This window comes from Oreochromis niloticus, linkage group LG16 (assembly GCF_001858045.2).
Source record: "Oreochromis niloticus isolate F11D_XX linkage group LG16, O_niloticus_UMD_NMBU, whole genome shotgun sequence".
NCBI lineage: Eukaryota > Metazoa > Chordata > Actinopteri > Cichliformes > Cichlidae > Oreochromis > Oreochromis niloticus.
The window spans coordinates 31064223-31083778 of NC_031987.2; the positions used below are offsets into that span (position 1 = coordinate 31064223).

Below are 19556 nucleotides of genomic sequence, written 5' to 3' on the forward strand. Positions count from 1 at the left end.
CTCCTAAGGAAGCAATTTGATGAGTCAGCAGCTCCTTGGCACCTTGATGTTTTGGAAAAAATCCAACACTAAATGATTTTCCTGTGTGTGACTGAAAATTCCTGTTACATTAAATGATGATGTGTATTTGTGGAGAATGCTGTGGTGGCTGTATGAACGTGGTGGACAGGTGAGGGACTACAAAGAACTACAGACCAAAGGAGTCAGTGGGAATGCCACCATGACATAGCAGGAAGTCTTTTAATCTCCAAAACGTGTCTGTAATATTTAGTATGCAGGATAAGCTCCAGCTATATCCGCAATCTTTAATGTTCACTATGCGCTGCTTCAGTGGGAAACAGAGGTGTGCACAGTGTGGTGGTTTGTCAGCAGAGGGCAGCAGAGGCCCAAGATGAGTTTGGTGACAAAGCCTTAAAATGTCAAAGACTGCTGCTGACCTACTGTAAGCAGGGTTATATTAGCAGAGTTTTTCTGGTAACGTTCTTTGGAAATCAGTATCCATCATTTCATCCATCCATCAGGCTATCACAAAATGAAAGTCAACTAAAACTGAACTAAAACCAATCTGAGCTCACCTGCACTTTGTTTCGATTTAACCAAGTGTGATTTTAGGCGTTATCGAGAATGACCTGTAAATATAAAAGCAAGCACATACCTTACTGTCATTTGCCCTGCAACTTAATGAAACACCACAAAAGCCTAACATATGTGAAGTGTTTGGTTACACAGTGAGTTGAGATATGAATATAAAGGGTTTGTTTGTTTTACAAACAAACAAACAAAAAAAACCCATGTTTTGGAACATTTTACTGGAAATAAACATTTCATCCCAGTTTTCCTACATTACAATCCTCTTAAACAACTTTTTATGCACTGTGGATTTGGTTAATCTGTTTATTAGTAAAAGCAAACACCATACTGGTACATCAAAGTGAGGAGAGAATAGCTGAAGTTAACGATGCCTGAGCAGCCCTAATTAATCAAATCACGTGGCTATTTCCAAAGTTTCAGGACGAAATTCTTTCTGGTTAGACACAAAGCGCAGACTGCCAAAGCCTCACATTAGTTTAAGATAAACTCTGCTGGATACTTTAGGACATAAACACTTTTTAAAGAAAATATGATCACAAAGAGTGCTGCCAATTTTAGGTTGCCGTTTTAAGAGCTTGCCAGAGACAATAGAATTAGCTTATAGAGGGTTGGCTCTGTCTTTACAGTTTATTGTGTTGTTGATTAACGAGCACAGCCCCGGTCACAAAAATAAAATGAAATGAAACAGCAAGCGAAACCTTCAGAAAGAGACCTGAAACACTGTGAGCCTACACCCTACACTGCCATTGTATTCATATTTCCTTAGTAAAGTATGTGCTGACAGCACGCTCGCAAACCTCAAGCAGTGAATGGTCACATTGTGAACCCTCCAGCACATGGCTGTTGTCCATGCTTCACGTCTGGCATTATGATGGAAAGCTAAACACACAGAGGTGATTTTTTTTTTAAACGAGTCCAAATGAAATGCGTCTTTTCTACGATTTTTATCACCTGAATGGTTATGATTAGGCTCGAGACTGAATAAATGTGTGATGTCTGCTGATGTGAAAGGTTATATAATGACCACATCTGCCTGCCAGGCTGCCTTACACCTGGAAATGAAGAAAGTGGACCTGATGAATGATATTTCTGCTGCTTTAATTAGAAAGCCTGGACCCGGCCAACAACAGTCTCCCCGATCCTATTTTGTTCTGCTGGGACAGCCTGAAAAGAGAGCAGTTAGCATCAGCCTTGAACCTTCTCTCATTCTGTCACACCAGTTCTCTTGTTAATTACACCTACTCGTCCCTCCTCACCACCGGCATCTTTTGCGCGTGCGTGTTGATACAAGCGAGCCACAGTGAGAGGAGACAGCAGAGAAAGGCAGATTAATCTCCGGAGTGGAAGGTAAAGCCATTTTTATTAGGTTCGCGTGTGAAGCAGTCGGCCGTGCTGTCAGTTGTTGTCGGCACTGAAGTGTTCAGAGAGCAGCATGTTGTGCTGTTTCACAGGGTACAGGTCTGAAAACAGCGAACACACGTGTGCAGGGAGTGGATACTGCAAGCAGAAAAAAACATACACTTTGTAAGTGTCAGAGCTCTGTGCTCCGGGCTGTCACACTTCTCAGAAAAAGAATCTTACAGGATACTCAGTGAATCCACACAGTGGGCTTTGGGTGTGTGAGGGAAAGGATCCATCCTTCAGTTTTTCATCATTTGCATTTCTTTTGCATTTCTTTTGGATGTATTTTCTTTTTCTTTAGCTTTGTTGTGCCACAACCTGGGAAGGAGCAATCTGAGTTTCATCAAAATTTATATGTTGGCAATTTTATCAAAACCTAAATCAGAAACGGATCTACCCGTTGGTAACTTCATATTTGTCTTCTCTATGCGTTATGACGCAAAACTGTATAGAAGCAAACCATTAAATACCTGCAGTCACAATCCTAAAGCCTTTTTCTATTTCATTTCTTTTTTCAGTTCTATAAATTCATCTGCATGCAGCTGACTTTAAGGTTTCTGCTAGGGATGCACAAAGGATGATGCACACATATAATCCACTGTTACTGTTTTTAATTTCCCTTTAAGATCAGCCTCTCTTCTCCAGCTGTTTCAGGGCTGGATGAAGTTCATATTACAAGCAGCACATGTCATTGCTAAGCTACCACTGACTGCACTGAAATGTTTTAGCTTACAAAGTGGGATTCCAGTGACCATAGGATCAACAGTCACCTACCTCTCTGTCCGGGTTTATGTGATTAGATTAGAGCTGACAGAACAAGAAGTCAGATCAGTTTCCTCATATTGTTCTCAGTAGACTGATTTGCACGGGGTAAATAAGGAAATGTATTAAGAGGCAAAAAACCCCACAGATATCTACATCACCTCTAGGTGACTAGCTTCCAGTGTCTGTATTAAACTCCACCACTTCCATCTTAGTGGATTAGATACATAAAAGACAATATACAAGATGGACATAGTTTCTGGGTCTGAAAAGTCAAGCAAGAATCTTAAACATACATTCATTAACTGTTCACTAGGGGGCTACTCATGTGTTTGCGAAAGGGACTTCTGGCTGTATCGATGTTTTTGAGAAGAATACCTTCTGCTCCTTTATATTATGACCTCAGTAAAAAAATAATAATAATAAAACTTGTACTTGCTTCAGTTCATAATCAATAAAAGTTCTTTTTGTAAACTTTTCCTTCTCATTCTAAGTGAAAGAAATTCACACAAAACATATTATTTATCCCACATTAAGTTTGTCTTTCTCTTCATTGATTTATTTTTGAAGTGTTAAATTTTCTGATAAGACATTTAATGACATGTAGAGGTTTAATTAATAGCAGAACATCAAACAACTGTTCCATTTCCTAAGTTTGGCTTTTATTTTTTACCCATTTCAGTCGTTCTACAGTGAACTGCACAAACTGATAAGTGATCTGTTAAGGCACCAGTCACACAGGCCTGGCGATGGGATGGCCGCCAGTCACTGGAGAAACATAAGTATTCCCAGACTGGTTGCATGTGGTTGCTGGCAGTCACTGTGAAACTGATTGCTAATGAGTGTCCATGCAGGGCTTAAAAACAGTCCAGGTAGCTCATGGCTGCAGGAGCTTGCTTCCTGTTGCTAGGTGAAGCTGGTCATACGGTGCTGCACTGAAAACCTCATTGTGATTTCTGTGGCTGCAAGCAGATGGCTACAGTCACCTTTAGTTTGTATGGAAGAGTGTTTGTTTGCAGACACTTGCAAACTAGTCTGCCAGTGACCAAAGTGATCACACAGAGGTTTTTGGAACAGCACCCTCTTTGATCAGTTTCACCCAGTAACAATCAGCAGCTGCTCCTCAACCAGTTGGGAAATCACTTTTTCCCTAGTGACCAGACATTTTGAGAGTGCTACCAACTATCTCTGAGTAGCAGACATGTATGTGAGGGTAGTGAAATATATGTAAAAGGACAGTGAGACAGTCATGTTTGCAGAGTGTGTCTTTAAGCTGTAGTTCAAGGTTGGGTTGGGATTACATCAAGGATTGGCTCTGAGACCCTTCTTATTTGCAGTGGTGATGGAGAGGCGGACAGAAGCCTTTTCTCTGACTATGACATTTGCAGACAGCATCGTGATCTGTGGTGAGAGCAGGAAGCAGGTGGAAGAGAGCCTGGAAGGGTGGAGGTATGCAGCAAAGAGAAAAGAAGTCAAGACAGAATACATGTGTGTGAATGAGAGGGAGACGGGAGTAACGGTGAAGCTACAAGAAGTAGCTGCAAGGTGAAGAAGAGAGTGCAGGCAGGGTGGAGTGGGTGTAGATGAGTGTCAGGGGTGATATGTGACAGAAGCACAGCAGTAAGAGTGAAAAGGAAGCTTTACAAGATTGTAATGAGACCTGCTATGATGTATGATTCAGAGATTTGGATTTTGGATAGCCTCAGTTGCAGGTGGAGGAGGTGAAGATGTTATGATTTTTATTAGGAATGATCAAGATAGACAAGATTAGAAAATGAGTACATCGGAGGGACAACTCAGGAGGCAGAGTTAGATGGGTGAGATTAAAATGGTTTGGAAATGTGCAGAGAAGGGATGGTAGATACTTTATATTGGACAAAGGATGTTGAAGATGGAGAAGATGGTCGTAAAGAAGGAGGACATGCAGAGGGTTGGTGTGACGGAGGAGGATGCAGGGATAGGATGAAGGCAGATGATCTGCTGGAGTGACCCTCTAAAGGGAGCAGCCAAAACAAGAAGAAAGAAAGAACGTCCTGCTGTATATGCCAGACACACAGGATTTAAATTAACATGTATGACATAAATTAGCATACTCCAAAGCAGTGAAGATAACTGCTATGCATTTAGAAAGGAACATTTAAAATTCAAACTACCATGGTCTTTCTTTGCTTCCAAAAAACCCCCAAACCACCCATTATTTCAGCTCAAATTCTAAACGTGAGCTCTTAATTCTTTGTGGTTTGAGAAAAACTGAAGCCTTAATGATGGAAAAAGCTCAATTTGAACACAGTTTTTCCAATTCAAATAAAGTGACCACAAGTTTTGCAAATGAGCCTGCGGCACACACACACACACATTCACAAATGCACACACAGAGCATGAATAGTGAGTGCGAAGTTCTGTATTCATCATGTTGGACACAGGACATGTCATTACTAACAATACGTTACAGGCAATAGCGGCAAGTTTAATCAATCCGGCGTGATAGTAGCGGCAGTTACAATAACGTCAACATGAACATCACAAAGATCCAAGTAGAACAGGTTATACTTTAAATGAGCACTGATACCCTCGGCAGTCTATTGACAGTCCACGCCGCTGACCCGGAGGCTGCTAAAAGCTTCATCAGTGGTCTTCTTGCATCCTCTGGGCTCCTCTTATGCTACTTTTTTTTTTTTTTTTACTGTTCATTCGATGAGCTCTCCTGTCAGCATCAGTCATGTTTTACACAGCTAGATGAAAGTCTGCAGGGAGTGTGTAAAATGTTACTGGGTGAGTAAGCACGGCGCAGGTGCTCCACTGTAGATCCAGCACATGTCAGGGCTCATGCAGACCCGCTCGTCCTTTCCCATGCTGCTTTTTAACGAGGCATTTTGTTTAGTCGTCAAACGCTTTTTTTCTTTTTTTCTTTTTTTTATGGAGCTGGGAGAAGGCTGTTACAGATATTTGCAATGAGCTCTCATTCTGTGGTTCTTGAGCGTGTGTGTTATGAATTACGGAGGCTTATAATGAGTGCAGTGTGTCTCTGCAGCGAGGAGGGTCTCCAGCAGGCTCCTGGGAGCTGCAGTTTGTGGTGTCTGGCCTTGTGAGCTGAAGAAATATGCTTTGCATTGTTTGTACTGATTGAATGCACATAATAGAGAGGGTATAGTATGTTCTGTCTGAGTCCCAAGGGCTGTAGGTCAATTTTAAGGCCCACGTGAGGCTGATCTGACTGCTCCAAACTATCACTCACAAGTTAACAACCAGCATCTCTGGGGCCATTTTCTGATCCAATAATCAACCAAAATGCTTTGGACAGCTTGAGAGGAAGGTCTGTGGCCAAGAAAAATGCCGGCTCTTGAGAGTCTTGAGGGTCTGGGAGGGTGCTGCTGTCGGCTCAGCTGCACTCCTCGCAGTTGCAGGCGAGGATGTATCTGTAAGTGGCCGTAATGCGAGTCCCGCCAGTGCAGCGCAGCCTCACCGCCTTCAGCTTGGAGGTGTGCGGCCGGCAGCAGGAGCAGGTGCTCTTGAAGGGCTGTTTGAGCACTGAGCTGAATGAGATGAGGGGGTCGGAGCGGGTCGTGTGGCTGCAGTGGCCCTCGCAGCGCGCCAGCAACACCATCTGGAAGAAAGACGTAAGGGAAAAGGCGACGTTATGAAAAATACAGATAAGCATTTTTTGTTGACCTTCAGGCTCTTTAAGGGGAGTAAAAGGATGTTTGGGCTCTGTGTGTGTGTGTGTGATGGTCTTGAAATCCTGTCAGCCTCGGCCTTGCACCTGCAAAATGAGAGAAAGCTGTAAGAGCAGTCACACACTCCTACACCTGCTGCAGCTCAGGGTCACACATTTGAAAGAGGTTGGCCACATTTTTTCTGTGTTGTTTAGAGGGAACAAAGCCAGCATATGAAACCTTTCCCGAGTTTAACCAATCAGCACACACACACTCACACGCACATACACAGCACCAGCCTGGTTAGTGTTGTGACCGTCCGACCGGCATTCCTCTGTAGGTCACTGCATTCCTGTCGCCTCCCTAAACTGACTCCTGTGTCATGTCCTTCTGCCAGCTGCTGTGTGTCGCCACCCGTGTACCCACTTTGATAAAGTCCTGTCTGGGGCCACGCACACACACACACACACACACACACACACACACACACACACACACACACATATCAAGAGTGTTGTCGCCACTTTAAGACCATTTGTTTTTGTCCTGGCAGAGGATCAGGCTATCAAACTTTGGCCTCCTCTCTGTCTGCACCTTTCCTGCTCCTCCTGTTACTCATGAGCCGCTACATTAAACAAACCTATGCTAGCTTCAGTACTGACACAGCACTGTTCAAGTGCCATAATGAACTATTATCGGGTGAACGTACACCATTTTCAATGACTCAGTTTGTACTTCTGTATATTTCCATTCTCATAGGTGACGGCTGATGGCCACCCCTCTCTGAGCCTGGTTATTTGGAGGTCTCTTCCTGTTAAAAGCGATATAAAGTGATATAAACCATTACTAAGCAGTCGTCATGGGCTCATTCAAGCAACTTTGTTCACTTTGGAGGTTCCTTGAGGAACATTTAGAGGTTCAATTTCAAGAAAAGGTTATTGGAGGAGATTCTGATAACTCAAAACTTTCCCAAAGGAAACTTATTTAAAAAGTTAGTTGCAAATTTTCAAGATGTAGAGTATACTTTTTTATTAATTTGCACCTTTATCAGTTTTTTCTGCAAAATAAAACATCACTAATAACAGAATCTAGTGACAATATACTGCTGTCGGAGGGATTGTTCTTTTAATACAAAAAAAAAAGAAATTATTATTTTAGATGCAACATGTCAGTATCATTTTCCCTAGTATTATTATTATTATTATTATTGTTATTAATTGTATTTGCGGTAGTAGTAGTATATAATTTTGCAACAAACTGTAAATTTCCTTTGAACTATATTATAAATGATTAAATATTACTAAATACAAGACTAGCTTTGTATTTATTATTTATATAATTATTTAATATTATATAATATACAAGTATTATATATTTTCAAAAGGGCTTGTACCACCTTGTGGCCCCCTCTGGACATGCCCCTGGTCCGATGAGCGTTATATACATGTAATTCCATACATATAGGAGAAATGTCATCAGTGCAAATATAAAGCACATCGAACTGATTGTTGTTGTAATTTGGTGCTATATAAAGAAATAAAATAAAACTGAATAAAATTAAATAGAACACGATAGTTAAAAACTGGAGGTGGAGTGCAAAAGTACTGGAGCTGGATGCGTGTTATCTGTGTAATAATTTTTTTAAAGAATTATGTTAAATTCTTGAATTCTCATGATGAAAAGTTAGCTGTGATTAATCATGAAAACTCCAATATGACATGAACCTTGCATTCATCGGTCTGTTGTGTTTTAGTGACAGGCGCTGTGGTTACTTTTTATAGAAAAACTTTAACTGATTAGCCTTTTTTCCTACTTTGGTGTTTTTATTGGCAGTTTTTAATTTGAATTTGAGGTTTTATGCTCTAAACTCAAGTACTTTTGTAATTAGGAATAATGGTGCTTATTTTGGCTGAAATTACTTCAGTGTTTCCAACAACAGCTGCTGTTTTACTTAAAAAAGTCACTGCTTGGATTTTCAGACTAAAACTGAGCAGCATTAGACTTTATTTGAGCCGGGGTTGCTAAATGCACGTGGATCTGTTAGTTAACAATGTACTTACAGTACTTAAAATAAAAGTAATTATTAACAAAAAATTCAAAATGAAAGCATTAAAACCGCAGCAGTGTTGGTGTCCAAGTTTAGACAGATGTGATTACGTTAAGAACTAAGATACTCAAAAATAAAGGATGACTTTTCTGCAACCCTGCACTGAAATATTTGTGATTCCCGTGAGGAAGTCCCATATGTCCTAAAGACAAAATCCAGAGAGTCAACACAGTAATCTGTGCTGTCGTCAAATGAATAGCTTGTGTGACTGATCCATTCAGATGTATGGGACGTGAAATATTTCCTTTTTTTTGTCTATATGTGTGGGGATGGGGGATGGGGGAGGGGGGCTAAGGCATGCAGTAAGGCATGTTTGCTTACTGTAGTCTCTTACAGCAAGAATATTTTTTTCATTCATTTAATATATTTTGTTTTACAGGCTGAAGTAACATCTTGGCCTTTAGAAGGTCTCTAGATCCACTTCCTGTTTTTTGTCGTTGCTTGGACGTGTGGAATGGCTCCCTGGGAGTAATGGCTGACACCTGGGTTGCTCATCTGCAGATATACAATTTGAGCCTACGGACTCAGCTGCTTGCTGACCTCCAGATTATTTGTTTTGACTGATCATTGTCACCATTATTTTTTTGGTTTACTTGCACAGCACTTGTTCACACAACACACACATCACCAAAGAACTCACTGCATGTTAAACGTTTTGGTGAAACAACACATTCAGTTCAGTTTCTCATATGAAAGCTTTTGCTTGATTTTATAGTCTGAGGTCACCTCAGTATCTTCTGTGCTCTGATATTTTATTTACTGAACAACACATTGATTAATCAGGAGCAGAAGTAATAGTTAGTTGGAACCCTAATTATAAAAAAATCAGTTTTTAACCTTGAAATTTTGTTTTTTAATGGGATTAAAATTATAATTAACCCTGTAATGCCAAGTATATCAGATTTGATGCATCAGTTTTTAAGAACTCTAACCCCCTTATATGTTTTTGTTGGTTTAAGATAAACAAACTATGAAAAATAAATTGCACAGAAATCCTGGACATAGCAAAAATCATACAAATTAAATCTCATACATGCAAATTCGTCTGAAGGGTTGACAAACACTAGTTTGAAAGAAAGGAATTTTCTGGAAATTTTAGGGCTTTACAGGCTTAAATAAAACTCAAGGTGAAGAACTAGTTTTACACTGGTAATAACTGGTAAGTGTGTTTTGTGTTTTTGAACACAAATCAAAGGCAATTTCTGATAAATCCATTTTTCAGATAGCTTTGGACATTTCTTTGAATAACTGGACCCTATAGTTGGTTTAGTGTCACATAAATGACAATGTACAGTATAATGACAGTATACTCACTAGGGCTGGGCTATATCATACCGTTCACGGTAATACCGGTGTAATTTTGGGCAACGATAGGAAAATGAAATATCGCGATAGAATATGGGTAAAACGCGCATGCGCAGCGCCTATGTTTACATACGCACATGGCAGCGATGCAGAATGAGAAGAGCAAAAGTGGATCGTTAAATGAAACGGATGAACCAGAATTGGTTTGTAAAAATGCTGCAACTTCAGTGGTGTGGAACTGGTTTAGCTTTCGTCCGTCAGATACACAACAAAGCACTATTTTTGGTAGAGCATGCTAGCGGGCCGTCGTTATTACCGTGTTGTTTGGAAAATACGGCACACTTAAAATCAATCCTTTGATTTTTCTGAAAATCGTCAGTGCCCCTTATAATCCCGTGTGCCTTATGTATGAATTCTGGTTATGTTTACTGACCTCGAAACGACTTTATGTGGTACACGGCGCTCGAAAATCTGTCAAACGTTTCAGTACGACTTTGCTAAGTTACGAAGCCGCACGGCTTGATGGATTGTCGGAGCATTACGGCTACCGTAGGCAGGAGCCTCGCGGAGTGATACGTACTGTGCTTCAACATAATATTACTGTATTGTGTGTGTATAACCTCTTTTTAAGTTTTGTGGATATTCTACATGGTTATGCTGAGGATATGTCGGTCAATTTCCACTGGAAATGCCTTTTGGTTAAACTGTCCGCAAGGAATTTGCACTGTTAAATTTTTATATAACTTTAATGCACATAAAAAACAGCTGCTTGTTTAAGTGAAAATACATTGATGGGGTTTTTTGCACTAATAAAGTTGTGGAGTTGTAAAGTATTTTGTCTAGTGTCAATTATATCGTCAGTTATATCGTTATCGCAAATTTTCAAATGTATATCGTGATAAATATTTTTGGTCATATCGCCCTGCTCTAATACTCACACATCAACACCAAAAACCCAGCAGGGGCGAAAATAAGCAGAGAACAAAGAGGGAAGAAAAAACATCAACATCTTGAACAATTTTTGACTCATTTTTACTGCACTGCGAAAAAACAAAACAGTACAATTTTTATGTTTGTGCACAAAAAAGTACAATAAATAACCACATCAGTGTGTGAACTATTGTTTTTTCCCTTCACAATTAAAATATCTTTAGCAGACTAAAGTTTAAGTGAAGCTAAGACGTGAAGAAAAATGCAAAGTGCATTTCAAGCATAAGTGCAGGTGTTCCTGATCACACTGATCAAAGCTCTGTACCTAAACACAGCACAGCTTTCATTAATGTCATTAGCAGCAGCTGTGTTTATCTACTGTTTTATTCCAAAATGGCTGCTATGAATTTTGCTGTTTCGATGATTTTGTTTAGCTCCGGTGAAACAGGTCACAACTGCTGATGTTACTTACATTAACCCAAGAAAGCAGCAGTTCAGCACTGACAGGAAACCACACACTGCGGATCTCACCTGTGTGCTTTCATCATGTTTTTTGCTAATAAGTTGAGACAGATGCTCAGACAAGAGTTGCGTTAGCATCTAAGCAGGAAAGTCGTTCAAAAACAAACCCAATCCTATTTCTTTGCACGCTGCGCAGTGCCAGGATAACCATAATGAAATCCCCGGGTTTGTTTTTCTTCTCCCCTCAGATCCACAGAGGACATTATACAACTGCTTCCACTGGCTGAGTTGTGCTCTTCGCACCCTGTAAACTCAACTTTATTTGTGGAATTAGCATAGCGATGGTGTAAGTTCAAATTTACAATGGAGGAGATTGCTACCAGAATATTACTCAACACCTGAGCTGCAGACAGCAGAGATTCGCCGGCAGCTGCTCTTTTTCTAGTCATACAGTACTACTTGAGCTTGAGCTGCCCCAAATTTCTTTGTTCCTAGGAAAACAGGGAAAATGTGTAACAATACACAGAGTATAGAAGGCAAAAACACACAAAGTCAGTGTTTTGTATGACCACTTTTATGACCACCTTTAAAGCTTTCGTTATTTTATTTAAGGAATCGTTTTTCTGGCTTTTTGAAGGTCAGTCAACACTGTTCTTTGGATGTTTCTGCCTTTTGTTCTGTTTTCTGTCAAGATGATCCCACACTGCTTCAATAATGTTGAGGCCTGGGCTCTGGGGAGGCCAGTCCATGACTGATAGTGTCTCATTGTGTGTTTTTCTATCCAGATATGCTATTACTGTGCTGGCTGTGTCTGGGATCATTGTCATGCTGAAATATTAAGCTGTTGCCTATCAGAGTCTTTCCAGATGTTACTGCATGGCAGATCAAAATCTAACTGTACTTTTCTGCGTTCATAATTCCATCACTGTTGACAAGATCCCCAACACTACTGGCCCCAGGCCAGGACATGTTTTACAGATGGCTGTAGACATTCGCTGTTGTCCCCCTCTCTTGTTCATACAAGTCCTGTGATGATCCATCTCTATAAGACCTGGTGCCACTGAGTTTTTAGTCCAGTTCATGTGTAATCTGGCATACATCATCCAGTCTTGTTTCTTTCATTTAAAATACATTTGAAAAATCAAACCATAATTGCCTCCAAATAATGTGGAACTTCTTGTACACACACAATTTTCTTCTGTCTTGATTATTGCTGCTCACTTTTCACGTGCATTTCTCAGCCTCCTCAGCCCGTCTTCAGTTGGTACATAATGCAACAAAACAAAAACTAGCCGGCATTCAGAATCCATTTAAGAATGTTACTAACAACATATAAAGCCCCTCATGACCGGCCTCCTGCGTATAAAGCAGAGCTACTGAGACATCATAACTGCAGCCAACCTCATCTGATCGGGGTCTCCTAACTGTTGCTCTTATTTTAAAGCTTGTGGTAATCACAATTTTGTGGTTGTAGCTCAGGTTGGCTGAATCTGGGGTTTGTTTCAAACATCTGCTGCAATCTCATTTCTATAGTTAAGCTTCTACTTAATCTTTTGCCATCTATTTGTGGCCTTTTGTTCTTCTGCTATGTGTGTATAGGACTGTGTATGCAGGGATGAAAGTGACTGGGTAATCGACTGTGTGCTTGCATGGTTGAACATGTGCACTTAACTTTAATGCATTTTTATCCAAACTATGAAGTCCTTTGTAACTGTGTTTTAAAAAGTTCTATATAAATAAAGTTATTATTAGTATATTTTCCCTGTTTCCCTTCCTTCTTGCCTTCTTGATGGTCATCAAACTGAAGTTGGATCAACTGGAGTGCCAGATGCATCACTCAGGTCACTCTTGTGTCAGTTTTTTTTTTTTACTGGATTTTTATCTGTTTCTTAAGAACGGGCCTTTTAGATACTGTTCGTCTGCTGTATATTTTTAAGTCTGACACTTCTTCTTTTGTCCCCCAGTTTCCTCTAAATATTTCAGGGCACAATGCACAACATGATGAGATATGCCAACAAGTTTTCAGCTAACAGCTCTTTCCAAATCGCCTACTACTACTATTTTATGTCTATCAAACTATGTGACAAAAGACAAAATAAAGTGACAGAAGATACTTTTAAAATTGCATCCCTTTGTTAAATGACTTTGTTAAATGACTTTTGTAACACTTTTAGAATTAAAAGTGAAAATCCTCTGAAAATGGTCAGGTACAAGGACTGGACTGAAAATGTTCAAAGAAAAGCTTTGAAACACCTTCAGACAACCTGAAGACCCATCACTCAAGACCACTTTAAAAGAACAGGCAAATCTGGCTTTGCAGAATCAAAATATAAAGAAATGACAGCTGGCTCAAACTTTTTAAACAGTACTGTACACAGCCAAAAACTTTAGATCCAGGGATCTAAAGGGATCGAGGTAATGTGAAAGTGGAAAGACTCGAGGAACCAATATAGTTTACCCCAGAAAAGAAGCAAACAACAGAAAAGAACACAACAGTGTGAAGGCCCAGGAGGGAAAAAATCCCATCGTTTTATTGGTTTCTATCCGCTGGCACCGCATATAAAACAAAGGACACGACCACATGCTAACTAGCACATAACGCACCAGCACAAGCATAAAAGCCGGCAACAAAGTCAGCCACTTACGTAGGTTACATCGTAGGCGCTACAAAGATTCACCACAGAAGTCTAAATCAGGCCTGAGGTGTAAAACAGTTGCTCAGTCAGGCTTCCACTCAGCGCTCTGTGCGCTGTAATAGAAAGCCAAGCTCATGCTGAGTGTGTGTTCAGCCCTGCCTCGCCTGAGCCGAGTTGCGGTTTGGCCACCTGCTTGATGCACTCAGAGTCAGAATATTATAAAAAGACCAAAGACCAGATCACTCACGCTAGACAAGCAACTGCACTGGTGCGCAACAAAAGGAAAGAGGGAAAATCGACAGCACCTTCCCACAATAGCATTCACATGTTTGGTGCTACTCAATGGGATCATCAGTATCTTTATGTCAAGTGGCTGTCTTTAAGTTGTCAGGAGACACACCACACCATTGTTTAATCACTGGCTCTCCACTTTTCTTCTTCTTTCCTCACCCCATCTCTCTCTCTCCCTCTCTTTAGCACCTGGCGTCGCACGAGCGAGCAGGCTAACAGCGACGCGATAGCTTCAGCCAAACCTGAGCCCCAGCTGAGGTGCAGAATATGTCTACAGCGTGGCCCATCTCCAGAACCACCAACACACACACACACACACACACACACACACACACACACACACTCCTATGTGACTCTTCTAAAAGAGAGATGGAGATTAAGAGAGCAAAGGAAAGAATGATACAATAGAATGGTCAAATGGAGAAAGGCTTTCAAGGGGAAATGAGCAATACTAGTAGAAAGAACGGAATTTGTGAGAAAAATGGCTCTTAAGTCATTGCTGAGTATTATTCTTAGGCTCAGGGGCTTGATTTGAAGCAAATGGCCCATTACCTTAAGGAGCTCTGTGCAACCTTAGAAAACCACTGTTATTACTGACACCTCCACCCAGGTGATCAGTAGGCTATAGCTCAGGTTCATGCTCAGCTTGTACTTTAGCCAGTCAACACTGTCCTGTAAAAAAATGTTGTTCTGTTGTTTGTGCTGTATTTCTTGTATCTTGAACAGAAACCAGGAGACCGGTATAAATACTGGGTATCAACATAAAGACATCAAAGCTAAATTGCAGATAGCTTGCTAACCACCTCCATGTTGAAAAGAAAACCATATTTTGTATAAAGTAAATATTACTCATAGATATTTGTGCCATTGCATGATTTACTAAAATCAGCACCATGTGACACTTTATAATCAACGATGACTTTAGCTGGGCAAGCTAACCAACTAGCATTTTCATTCAGATATGATTTTCACTGACAAGCAAGATATGATTAGCCATACTCAGTTTTGGTAACACTAGCAGATAAAGTAATTTTAAAATGTCCAGCTAAGGTATTAGATTAATTAGCAAACCCTGCTGTTTGCACTTTGGCCATGACTCTGAAAACCAAACATCCTGAAGTCCACCACAGTTTCCCCTGATGGTCAAATTTCCACTTGGCCAGGCAATCCAACTTAAATAAAACTGTGTTCTGGCTAATTTCAGCTCATCAGCTAACATGGACAACTTGATACCAACACCAGGTAGCTAGCTAGCCTGATGTTTACTCCATCCTGCAGTGTATGACAGTGCTTATTATGTATACATTATGTATACACACATATGTATACATATACACTGCTTTTTATTCTATTCTATTTATTATTTTTTTTAATTTTTTTTCAGCCTTATTGTATATTGGTTTCTCTTATTATTATTTTAGCACCTTTGTGGTCCAGCTACCCAATTTCGCTGTGCAAGAAACTGCACAATGACAATAAAAAGCTCTAAGTCTTATTAGTTGACTTATGTTCTAAGCTGTTGTTTTCTGCTCTTGACACTTGCACTAGAAGGCAGGCACTGAGGTACGCGGGGTGTAGAATAATCGTCACATCCTTTGGGTTTTTGTGGAAAATCTCAATCACATCGTTCACATAGAAATCACACCACCGGCTGACAGAGGGAACTGAGAGACTCGGGGATGGTCTCCTTTTTTGAAGTTATATTGCACTCCATTTAAACACTGGCAACAATAAACATTTAATACATCAAACAAAAGAAAAGTCACATAACAAACATTGACAACTATCTAATTTCATATAAAAAGGTTGGCTTTTAGTGTGTTGGTAGGTGTATTTACCTTGGAGTTGCATTTATAAATTGGGTGCGTGATGGTCTCCACAAAGTGATGCCTCATGCAGCGGTCTGGGTCAGCATCTCCCAGGTGTGCGTGTCCGTTATCGCTGGCCTTGTTGCTGCTGCTGGCAGAATGGACCAAGCCCAGGAGGGGGCAGCACATTAGAACCAGCAGAAGACCAGAGGGGGAGCCCCCAGAGATGGAAGGTTTCATGATCGGGCCACCCTGAGGGTCTCGATCCTCACGGGATGTCCAACGTGTAACGTAGTTCCTTTTCTTCCTCCTCCTTACACAGTCTGTTCTGTCACAGGGCTGCACAGAAGGAGATTATCTTTGACTCTGCTTTGTTCCTGTCAGCTCACTATAGGTTCAAATTCAGCAAGCTTTAGGTAGTAGGAGGGTTTCTTGGGCAGGCTGCTCCATCCCCTGCTGCCTTAATCCATCAGGGTCTGGAAGCAGAACACAAACATAACTGCATCAATGGAAACATGAAGAGATAAAGACCAGAAAAAGCAGCAATATTGCGTGTGGCTGTTCTATGTTTTGTCCACAAGTCAAACTGTTCCAACTGCTACAATTCGTGTGTAGTGGATGAAGCTATCTCCAGACACAGTTTTTTTTTTTTGCCAGTTTTTGAGATTAATTATTTGAGTGTGTGCATCTCAAGAAACTGGCCGTCTACTTTGTCTCCTTTATTCCACGCTCAACCCAGTACGCCCACACACGGCACACACATGTAGACACATAAGTCCTTGTGCTTTTATTACAGAAGAGAAACTTAAGCCATGCACAAACAGCCCGCAGCCGGGCCTTTTCCTCTCCCCAGGAATGACTTTTTCATTAAAACAATTCACTTTCCCAACAAGCCCTCTCATGACTGCAAGCTCTCTGCATATTTTCACATTTATTTAGGTTATTCTTTTTTTCAACTTCATAGTTTTATAGTCCTTCTGACAATAGGGTTTTTGTTAAAAGTGAGCCTGGTTCTGGCTGCGGCAGGTATGCTGAAATGTGTTGTGAATTAAGTGCATTGTTGGGTGAGAGAGAAAGGAGCAAAATAGCTGTGTTAAAGTTTATTAACCATTATTATCTATCTATCTATTATCTATCTATCTATTATCACCAGCTACCTATAAATTCATACTTTGTGATAATTCTAAATACTTCAACCTGATTTATACTTGTGTGCTAAAGGTTTACGATGAAGTCGTTACACATGGAGTCGCAAGAGCTGTATTTATGCTTAAGTGGTTATTCAAAACACAGGTACAATTAAAAGTTGAGTGTAAATCATGGCTTTGTAAATGTAGGTGCTCGTTAGTGTTACTGTGGAAAAATGTGTCTTTTACACATTCATTGTTCAGTTGCTTCGGGATGAGAAGAAAATATCAGCAGTCTGATGCTGCTTGCAATGGTTAGAAAAATTCCAGGTCATATAAAGGGATAGGTCAGATGAATACTCTGTTTCTTATTACTCCTCAACTAAATGAATATGCATTTCTTTTCAGGGACAACTATATAACCCCACTGATGTATTTTCCACTGTGTCATATGTCAATCAGTGGTATTATTCATTGTCACTGGTAGGTGCTTTAATCCTTGAAGTTGAGAAGAGTTTAACGTTTGAGCATAAATGACTAGCCTACTTCATGCTGCTGGCATTTATTTCCCTCACCGTCACTTGTGACAGTGTAAATGTTTAAATGGTAAGATGACCTAATCGCTCTCTATGATCTGAGGTTGCTATGTTGCTGGTTGTTGCTTCCTGTGTGGACACCTCTTGACATATGATGAGTACAAGTAGTTATTAAGTGATATTGTCTACTTAAAAAGTTTGCGAAATGTAACCTATTTGAATAGTACTTTGATAATACTTGGAAATTATTGAAATTTTAAGTCAAGACAAGTTGTAACTAACTTTTCAGTCAACTGCTTTTAGTCACATAACTAGACATGAAATGGAGTTACATTACATTAGAAAATGAAAATGTAACTTTAATGCATTAGTGTTTTTGTGAGTGTGCATTAAAACATCTGAGTGCTAATCACCCACCTGAGCCTTCTATGCATCCAGTTGCCTTCCTCATACAATATGCACAATTTGAGTTGCTTTAGCCGAGTCACAGTTCAACCCAATATCTTGGCAAAACGTGTAACAGACATGCCGGTCCATCGTGTCCATTTCACGCTTTGCCTCTCCAAAGCATGAAAAGGAGTACCAGCAGGGGAGGTAATATATTGAAAGCCAACAAGTCGCTATTGACCAAGGATGGAATGAAGTACATTCCAGGGTCCTTAATCACCAGAAACAATTTGCAATAATTTGCAGCAAGCTGTCGGTACTGCTAGTAAAATGATCAAACCTAAGGAAACATCTTCAGCCTGTAGAGAACTTTTCTGTCTTATTACTTTGAAGCAATGCATTTGGCACATGACTAAATTACTTATAGTCTTCTGTTTTAAATCTATATCTAGCAATTTGTGACCTACTACATTTCAAGATAACTTTCCCAACAGGTCAGTTGCACTAAATGTGTTATAATATGAACAGAGGAAATACTTTCGCAAAACACGAATACATGAAATTCTGTTATTATTATCATTTTTATTACATCTCTTTTCAACACTGCACCATCTTGCACTCACTTCTTCATCTGAACTAAAACCAAGCATCTAGTTCGGGTGAAGCCTTTACCCCATCTCTTCATCTTCAGCTCCCCTTTAGTTCAACCCCAGTGTTTTTCTTTCTAAGGGGGAATCATTTAACCTTAACATTCCTCTTGAGAGAAATAGAAGTATCATTTGGCCTGTTAAAATAAATATTCCCCGAGATGTTTCGTTGGCTTGTCGAACATGTGCTGCAGGGTTTACATTGCAGTCGGCTCATGCAACAGGCTGCTTTACACAGCCAGCACCCATCAGCACTTCCAGCTTTGCCAGCCATACCGTTACAGCGAACACTGTTATCCCCGTCTCTGCTGCTGGTATCGCTATCAGTATCATTAGTGTGCATGTCTTAGAAATTACACAGTCAAGTCATTGACAATCAAGCAAGTGTGTACAGTGAAATCAATTCAGTTCCTATATAAGACAGAGCAGGGAGGAAAATAGAGGCATCAGCCAAAGTGGACATTGAAGCAGATGTTGGCTTGGTTTTTACTAGATCGACATAATCTACATATTTACGTCCACCTATGTGAATATAGCTTACAAAAAGTAGAATAAAACTAGATGTGGAAAAAATATCTATTATGAAAAAAAATAAAAATTACACTACACTAACACTAACTGTAATGATTTTGTGAACTTTGAAAATGAAAATAAAATAGAAATATAGAGGAAATATCCTTTAGTGACTGTTAGTTTGGTAAACCTTTAATTACAGCTTGCCTGATGACACTGATAGACATGTTTATCAAGACTTTGAATGTCCAAAAGAGTCAACTGCTTTCAAAAAATTCTGTTTTTATTGTAATAATTGTAAAGATTTTCTCAAATCTTGCCTCTGACATCTTCCTTTTATACAGTAACAGCTAAACTAGACTTAAACTCTGATGCTAATTAAAAACTAAAAGTAAACATT

The 19556-nt window shown here is 40.0% G+C and overlaps 1 protein-coding gene across 5 annotated transcripts in view; it reads right to left on the minus strand.

Moving 5' to 3' along the window:
- Window positions 1–2588: 2588 nt before the first annotated feature.
- Window positions 2589–19556, minus strand: part of ndp (norrin cystine knot growth factor NDP) — a 28930-nt gene continuing 11962 nt past the window's right edge. For all 5 annotated transcript variants that reach the window (XM_025903560.1, XM_025903559.1, XM_005475240.4 and 2 more), the window contains 2 exons: window positions 15977–16422; window positions 2589–6358 (listed from right to left, as the gene is read on the minus strand). In XM_025903560.1, the coding sequence (XP_025759345.1) occupies window positions 6134–6358; window positions 15977–16186 (435 nt within the window). In that variant the 5' untranslated portion in view covers window positions 16187–16422 and the 3' untranslated portion in view covers window positions 2589–6133. The remainder of the gene's footprint in view (window positions 6359–15976; window positions 16423–19556) is intronic.